Genomic DNA, 8,327 nt, shown 5'->3' with positions numbered 1-8,327 from the left:
GACCGCGACCCATAGCGGAGCACTTTCTCACTGATTTAGTGAGATAAGTGTGAAATTCTCCTCCACAAGACTCTTGATCTTTTTTTTTCAGGGCTTGGGTACGAGAACATAATTTACAGAAATAAGGGTCGAAGTTTAGACCGCTCACATTCTACCTATCCAAAAGATTCTCCGAGAGGAGACACCCCATTTATGATTCCAGCCGAGAAGACTAGTCAAAGGAAGGATCAAGAATGTCATATATTTCAGGAGCTAGATCAGTTGCCGATGAACAAGTAAGAATTGCCTCAACAAAAATGGATGGAATTGGACCTCAAAAAGCCATTCAGATTCGTTATCGATTAGGTATCAGTGGGAACATAAAGATCAAAGAGTTAACTAAGTATCAGATCGACCAAATGGAACAAATAATAGGTCAAGATCATGTTGTTCATTGGGAATTGAAGAGGGGAGAACGAGCAGACATCGAACGATTCATTTCTATTTCTTGTTATCGTGGAATTCGTCATAAAGATGGATCGCCCGTACGCGGTCAACGAACTCATACTAATGCTAGGACTTGTCGCAAGCGAATTCGGAAATGAAATCAGTCTACCGAAAGCCCGCGTTGTCTGATCAATCACACTGATAGCTTCAATAGTTCACTGAAATTTTCGTTTTTTTGGTCACCGGTTACTAATCTGGTATACGTATAGTAGGCCTCCTTCGCCACTCCACTAGTGGCTCGGCTTGGTCTCGCTCCCTTCGCCCGCCTATCGTATCGGCTCGGCTTCGTCCTAGAGGCTACTGCGTCCGCGCCCTTCCTGCCTGCTGAAATTGATGTGAATGATCGTTACAGCTCTTCAAATCCTATTCAGTCTAATTAGATATGTCACTGAAACAAAGTGATTCCGTTATGTCTCTTTTTTTCTTTTCGGATTCCTAGGATGAGCCGGCCGATCCTAACATCATTTATGAGGAGCCGGACTAAGAAGCCTCCTCCTCAGATAAAGATGTCTCCGACGCGACTCTCCCGGCAAGAACTACTTTTTCTATTGTTCTTTTTTTGGCAGGTTCGGTCAGGAGGGACAAACGAGAGATGCTTTCTATCAGTCAAAAGCCGATACCGCCCCCCATGCTCCCATGGTCCGCTTACCGAGGAATAGAAAGAAAGGACCCGGGGCCAGAGCAAGTTGGGGTATAGAGCCGTAAGCGCGGTGGGGGGTAACAGAGGACGTGCTCGTACGGTTCATAGAAGGATATGATCAACTCGTTGATTGTTGGGAACTTTCACTCCTCTATATTCTAAATATGCCTTTCTAGGAGCATTACGATCTGCAGCTCAAATGGTCCCTTATGAAGTCTCTATTGGTCTTATTCTTATTGTGCGCCTTGTGAGCGCGTTTGGATCCTAGAAAGCAATTGCTCGGATGTTCCCCTAACCCAACCCGGGAACGGACCGGAGGGAACCGCAGCATGGGGAATGTCTTAGTCTCGTCGCAAGGCTCATTTTGAGTTGTGGGTCATAGGGCGGGCTTCGGTCGGGCAGCTTTATCTGATCAAGGGCCGGGGCACAAGGGTCCTGGTACTATCCAGGTGCGAAGAACCCCGGAGGTGACTGCAATGAGCAGAAATCTCACTCACCGGCCTAAACGACGAGCAAACACTCGAACGTGAGAGCAAGGGATCACCCAACGAATGGACGAGCTCCAAGGAGGGAGGAGAGAGGGGGGCAAGAACCATGCTTTCAGAGAAGTGGCGGTCCGAGTCTTATCTAAACTGCGAGGAATAACTGACTAAGCCGTGCCATAAGGGGTCTCATTCTCCAAACGGAACGGGGCCAAGCCTTAACGGTTGTTTAAGTAGGTTGGGTGACAGATCGGCCATAGGAGTACTCCGGGATATAAACCAGGGCAACAAATGTTGAGCATACGACGATGCCGCCCGTTTTCATTTCGTGGAAGTCCCCGGCAGAGGAAAGGGCTGTAGGTGATGGCGCGTTTTGCTTCTTATCTAGAGAGGGGCGCTGAAATCGTTCCTATTGGGTCGTGCGTGGCGGCTGGTATAGATGAATAAAGGTGGGCGCCGAAAAGGAACCAGCCCAGCCTCTTCAAGAAAGCTTTGCTTGGTAGGCGCTGCCTACTCACTCGGACAATGCTCTGAACACGAAAGTGTGCAGTTCCGCCCCCCTTCTCCCATTCTGAGTCTCAGGCAGCGCCTCGTAAAGCACGGACGAGCCACATGCAGGGAAACTTGCACGTGTGGTTCTGGCCGGGGACCCGGTATACTGTACTAATATGTGTAGGTCCCCGTAATTCGAGTGAGATTGTCATGGCGCAAAAGCAGATATGGTCCGGTATTCCCTTGTTCCCTGTATTGGTTATGTTCCTCATTTCTTGTCTAGCAGAAACTAATCGAGCTCCGTTTGATCTCCCAGAAGCGGAAGCTGAATCAGTTGCAGGCTATAATGTAGAATATGCGCGGGATGCGATCCTTAATAGTTCACTGTTGGCGGAAGCCAATGTCCCGGGGTCCCGGGGACTCATTCTGACTGAAACAAGGGGCGGGTCTTTACCAACTTCAAAATCTTCTATTTTAGGGAAGCCAAAAAACGTGAGCGCCTAGCGCGAGCCTTATTGAAAAGGCCCTTTACTAAATAATAGAAGGGAAGCCTCGAAGAGCTTTCGAGCTGTAGCTTTACAACGATAGGGCTTAGATAGGGCCAGGGCCCTTCATTCTTATTAGTAAGATAGGTTGCTTGAGCGCATTTCTTTCTATATTAGTAAAGGTTGTCAAAAGGGTATCGATCAAGGTGAAACTTGAGTTTGATTGCAGGGGCAACAAGCAACGGATTGAGCTGCTAGAACGCCGTTGCGCTAACGAGCAAGAAAATGGATGCGCCGTTAGCGCTTTACTAATAAATAAGATAGAAAGGGCTTTTCTTGCTTGTTTAGTAAAGTCTCGCTTTTCATTTTGATAGGAGGCACAAGCTTACCAATACATAGTATAAGTGTTGATGAATATGGATTCGAAAAGGGGGCAGGGCACTCTGAATTCTTCATTCGAAAACTAATGGAATGTCGGGTCGGGGCTTTCTGCCTTGTTATCAAAAAGGGAGTTGGGTAAAGCAAACTCCCTCCTTGGACGAGCACGGGGCTTAGTCAAGTAGAACCGGGTTGCGCTGCTTGATGCTCCGATCGAAAACAAATAAGTGGGGCCATGCCGGTACGACGGAATATGCGTTAGAAAGGTCAATCCCTCCCCCTACGACACCAAAAAACCGGGCCGAACTTCTAACAGCCCGCCCGCTTCCATAGAACAATATCGTGGCAACGTAGACCTAAGTGGTCATATTGGATCCTTGGGAACCATCACAAGTACGGCCGGCCTATATTTGAACGAGAATGCCGTGTCGTCCAGCGGAGCCTAGAAGAAGGTGACTCGCGCAGACAGCTGACTCCTTTTCAATAGAAAAAAGAATAGCCAAACCAACCCAGCTGGCTGGTCAATCTCAGAGATCTTATCGGCCGGCAAACCTACTAAGGACGATCACGGTCCCGACCTTACCAGCACCGGAGGTGTACTAATCAATGAACCCCCGAAACCCACTTTCTTTTCTGACAAAATCAACCAAGCCTAACCGGTTATGACATGTTGTTGATTTGATTGAGTTGGAGGGACTTTCGCTGACTGAATCCATCCATAAACCGTTGACCCCGGTAACCTTCGTAACCAAAGCGTCACGACAACATCCAAAGGTGACCTTTTTTTTCTTAAGTAGGGGGCAGGGAGGAATGCCGACCACTACATAAGTCACTGGTGGCTGAGAGAAAGCGCGCAGCACCTTGTATAGGTTGGGCGGAGCAGCTTGAAGAAACGAGCCCCTATCAGAGAAAGCCATTGCGCGCTAGCCTAGCTAGCTAACGTTTTTCAGCTCTGGCTGTTATGTTAGTTGTAGCGCGCCTTCCCCCCTTCTCTCACTTCGGAAACGGAAAGATTGAGCAGTATTTTCTTATGATGACCTGGTCGAGAGAGTACTATACATCGGTGTAAAAGATTTCGTTGGATCTGTGAGGTTGGTTATAGTAAGGGCCTGGCCGGAAAGAAAGTGTTCTTGCCTCTATCATTAGCTCGGGTAGTCCCAGTTTCTGGTGTTTTGGTCAGCTTTCAACGGCTCCCTTATAATTATGTGCGAGGAATTTTCCCGCCCGTAGGTTCCTTTGAGAACTTTTCTCGCTTTCAATTCCTTTGTCGTTGGGGCTCAAAATGACCCCCATGCATATTTAGATAGTCACCTCTTCTGAGAGGATTGCACAGAGCTTCAAAATGAGATGCCTTCTTCAGGAAGCCGTATCTTGTTGACGAGAAGGTAGCTCCAAAAGTAGCTACTACAGTGGGGAACAACAATTCCGCATTGAGATCCATTTCATTCTCCTGCCCGTTCGAATGATTTAGGAAGACTTTCTGAAGAGCCCCTTCTCCTGCCAGCTGCGAGAACATCATAGTAGTTGAAGCTTGTGTGAGGGGTAGAATCCGGAGGTCGGACTGATTCTTAGCAAACTTGATGCTTCATTCCTTACGACTTATTCTTCCTTGTCCACCCTCACCTCTTGATTGCGATTCGTAGGCCTCATAAAAGGCTGCAAAACTGCCGATTGAGGCAAAGATAGTCCATCGTACCAAGGTGACGAGCTCTCCCCCACAAGGGAGGCTTGAAAGCTAAAGAAAGAGTGGAGGAGTTCGTGATCCCCTAGATAGATAAGGATTGGTTAGCTTAGGGTATGTAATTCTTTTAGTGCTATGAAAAGGGTACAAGGCTGAAGCCTCACTGTAAAGATAAAAAAGTCCGCTATTGATCCTTTGTCTTCCCTCCTGCCCATGAATTAAGCAACCAACCCCTGCTTGTGTGTGCCAAAAGAGCTTCCTCTTGACCTTTTTCTCAAGGGGAGCAGAGAGATTCTTCTTCTGGATGTGAACACACGAGAGATCCAATTGCATTTGTTCATGAAACCCCGTGTTTTCGTCCTCAATTGCTTTTCTGCCTTTATTAGATGTCTCTTTTTTCAAAAGTTTGATCTCATATAGTAGGAAAAGGCTTTCACTCACCCACATTTTCAAAAGAAAGAAGAGAAAGACCCAAGCGAAGGCGAGGGGTCTACCCACAAAGAACAAAACACTCTACAGAAGCGAAGCAAAGATTGAGAAAAGGAAGAAGTTGGTTCACCTGTTTGATCTTACCTCTAAGCAATTTCCTTACCGACTCCCTGCTCTACCGCGCTAACATCTGCCTTGCTTCTGCTCATAGATATAGTTCCAATCTCCGAGGAATCTGAATGTGAAGGAAAGACTGGAAAAGAGAGAACGAAAACAGCAGATGTCTCGCCGTCAGTGCATCTATCTCCCTCGCACTAAACGAAAGAGAACGAACGAACTAAAACAGCAGAAATCTCGTAAGAAATCTCTACTATAGAAGTCAGCCTGTAAGCGCCAACTACCTTCACGTTCAGAAGATGTCTCCATATCTACCAAGTTCTTCTCTCTATATCCGTCTTCAAACCCTTGCCAGAGTAGTTCATCAATCAACCAATAGAATAGCTGGTTTGCTGCTATAGGAGACAACACTTTTGAAATAGGATCTGAGTCTCCATCCGACTGCACTTTCTCTTTTGAATTCCATGTGTCTGGAAGTGATGGTAGTGCTAATCTTTGGTATGCTTGCTATTCTGTGAGTGTAATAGATGCACTCTGCCTGGTTATCACGCAAATAAGGATCTCAATTAGGGAACTTTTACTTCCTTTTTTCTCTTATCTTGGGTTCCAGCTTTGCTTTGGCAGCGGAAGCAGCTACTTGGGCAAAAGGTCTCATATCTATCTTTTCATCATGCGGGGTCTTCATAGCGCTCTATCAAGTCATGTGAGGTTTCTTCCTCAGAAGATAAAAGAGAAAGAGTCAGAGAGTTTTTCGAGACATCAAAAGGAGTGGCCGACCACGCAAGCTATTTCTTCTTTATAAGCAATTCTGACGTTCGAATTTCCTTCCTCAAGCAAGTGGGAACCTTGAAGAAAGGTCCCATGGATGTTCTACTAAATAAAGCCCCTATTTGACATCGGGCACTAAGCTCAAAGGAGTGAACAAAAGTGGATTGAAAGGCTTGCAGGCATGGGAATGTCAAGCTCAAATGTTGTGTAGAATCAGATCCAAGCGGTAAGCTGACCGGTAGTTTGAGTTGTTAATGGGGATGCCCTGATGGTGATTCTTTCTTTTACGACCCATATTTCTTTATATAGTTTAGAAGAAGTTCATGGCCCTAGAAATACTAGTTTATAGGCCTGAAGCAACCCTACCAAAACCACGAAACTGGCCGAGTGAATACTCTCATTTGGATAGCTATTGGGAACTTTGCAAGCCGCTTATAAAAAGGGAAGGGATTATGCAAGGTCTTAACTGGCTCAATTGCTTGACCTTTGAGAGTACCTCAAATAATCATACCTTCGTTAGGTCGCTCGTCATATCATCTTAAGTAGGAGGCCTGGAACGAACTGAGCAGTGTCAAAATAGCCAACTTACACATCGGATAACTTCAACAAAGCCACAAGGAAGAAAAGAAGTCTGTTTGCTGTTTGAGTAAGGCTTAGGCTGCCTGTTAGAAGGAAGCCATTACGTGGATTTCCTTATCTGTCCATCATGTGTACGTAAGTGAAACTATGAAGCATGTTTCCGTATGGGTGATGTGCTCATAAGGAGTCTCAGTGATTTCTTTCCTCAGTGTGCTGTGCCTGAAAATGGGCTCAGACGCAAGCTCATCTTTTATAAGGCAGCCATGAAGTTCAAACAACTGGTGGAGAGAAAGATGCTTTCTTGATCCGTCCCCACTTGCTTCCTTATTTCTCTTAACAGGTCACACGGTGAACCATAGCACAATTCCCGTACCCCAAAGCGATGAGACTTTCTTGATAATGTCCAGTTCAGGTCGAGGCACAAAACTGTGAATAATATCATCCATTCATTCTAAGCCTAAGGTTTTACAAGTGGAGATGGTTCTTTAGGCTTGGAGAAGACCATTTTCCTTTGGTCTAGCTTTCTTTCACTCCTATTAAGAAATATCAAAAGTATAAGAGAGCACATCCTTTAGTCAGACTTTCTTTGAGGATGTTTAGGAGACGGTCAAGAGAAGAGTGTGAGATTTTACACTAGATATGGATAGGGGTTTCCCCGGTTCCCTGTTGTTGTAGGGTGTTGGAGGTAATTTCACTTGACGTTGTGATTGGGTCTTGGAATTGGGGATTGCTTTGAAACCTCTCACTCGATCTTTGCCGTCAAACCATGCCCGTTGCTCCCATTAAGTCAGGTTTTTCATTACCACACCAGGGGCACCTTAGAGCCCACCGTCTACTTTCAAGCTAGTAGTGCTTTGCTTTGAAAAAGAGCCTCACTCCTTGCAGAGACTATACTCTCACTATCACTTGGCCTTCCCAGAGGTATGATACCGATACTTAGTGTTCTACTTTTGATCACCCTTTCGGGAATCTCTTGGCTTTTGCTTGAGCCTGGCGTGGTGGTATCGATGGATGGGGACCAATCGTAACCATGATGGGTAAGAGGCCTTGTCCTTTCCAGCTCTAACCCTAGAAAGGGGAGCGACTCTCGGACTAATTACTGAGATCCCTTTTCATTTAGGAGGTCCTTTATATATACTCGCACAACATCTCCTATAGATCATAGACCTGCGCCCTCTTTTATCAAGAAAGATACTGCTCCTGAGCTTATCCTTGATTCGGAGCTTGATTTCCATTGGTTGGCAGTTTGTCTTATTGAAAACCTCCCGAGGCAAGAGTCAATGGTGCAAACCCTGTGAGAGGCAGATAAAGGGGATTTGAACGACTCTTTAGGGCCATTCCATCCATGTTTGATTTAGGGTTTTGTTCGAGAAGAGGGTGACTTGGCTCTTTCTTTCAATCATAGTGTCTGGACTCAGTCCAATCTTGCACCATGAGAGCCGGTTTCTCAATTTGATTCGTTTAGCCCATTTCCAGGCGGCAAATATGGTCTCACTGAAAGCACATCTAATCTATCCATTGATAGGTACCAAGAAAGCTTCGTCATTTTTGTGTTAAGCCAAAACCACTTTCTGCCCTCAACGCTTCGGGGAAGAGCCTTTGTTGACGCGAATTTCAGCCTTTCATTTCAAGTATCAGTAGCGGGACCTTCTGCCAAAGTGACCCTATTCAATTCAAATGCAGTTGGGCCTGCAATGCGAAAGGCTCGTCGTCGGGGAAAGCAACTTCAAAGCGTGAGTTAGGGTGTTCGTCTGAGCACAAAAAGAGCCAATGAGCTCACTTCTACAATG

The 8,327-nt window shown here is 46.1% G+C and overlaps 1 protein-coding gene across 1 annotated transcript; it reads left to right on the top strand.

The window, feature by feature from the left end:
* The first annotated feature begins 588 nt into the window (after positions 1–588).
* LOC132290989 (NADH-ubiquinone oxidoreductase chain 1-like) lies at positions 589–3,040 on the top strand. The gene is made up of 2 exons (XM_059790177.1): positions 589–1,364; positions 2,266–3,040. The coding sequence occupies exons 1-2, from the start codon at positions 1,326–1,328 to the stop codon at positions 2,602–2,604; spliced, it is 378 nt and encodes a 125-aa protein (XP_059646160.1). The 5' UTR covers positions 589–1,325; the 3' UTR covers positions 2,605–3,040.
* The last annotated feature ends 5,287 nt before the right edge of the window (positions 3,041–8,327 follow it).

Source organism: Cornus florida, unplaced genomic scaffold, assembly GCF_030987335.1.
Source record: "Cornus florida cultivar Cherokee Brave unplaced genomic scaffold, ASM3098733v1 CherokeeBrave_3.0.0_Hap2_scaffold_289, whole genome shotgun sequence".
Lineage (NCBI taxonomy): Eukaryota > Viridiplantae > Streptophyta > Magnoliopsida > Cornales > Cornaceae > Cornus > Cornus florida.
The sequence above is the reverse complement of the archived record's forward strand: the minus strand, read 5'-3'. Positions and strand labels throughout refer to the sequence as shown.

What these genes read in the sequence shown, in the direction of transcription:
- LOC132290989 (XM_059790177.1), top strand. Translation starts at nt 1,326, where the DNA reads ATGGTCCCTTATGAAGTCTCTATTGGTCTTATTCTTATT. An exon ending in CTATTGGTCTTATTCTTATT is followed by an intron (nt 1,365 to 2,265) that starts GTGCGCCTTGTG and finishes GGGACCCGGTAT; the next exon opens with ACTGTACTAATATGTGTAGG.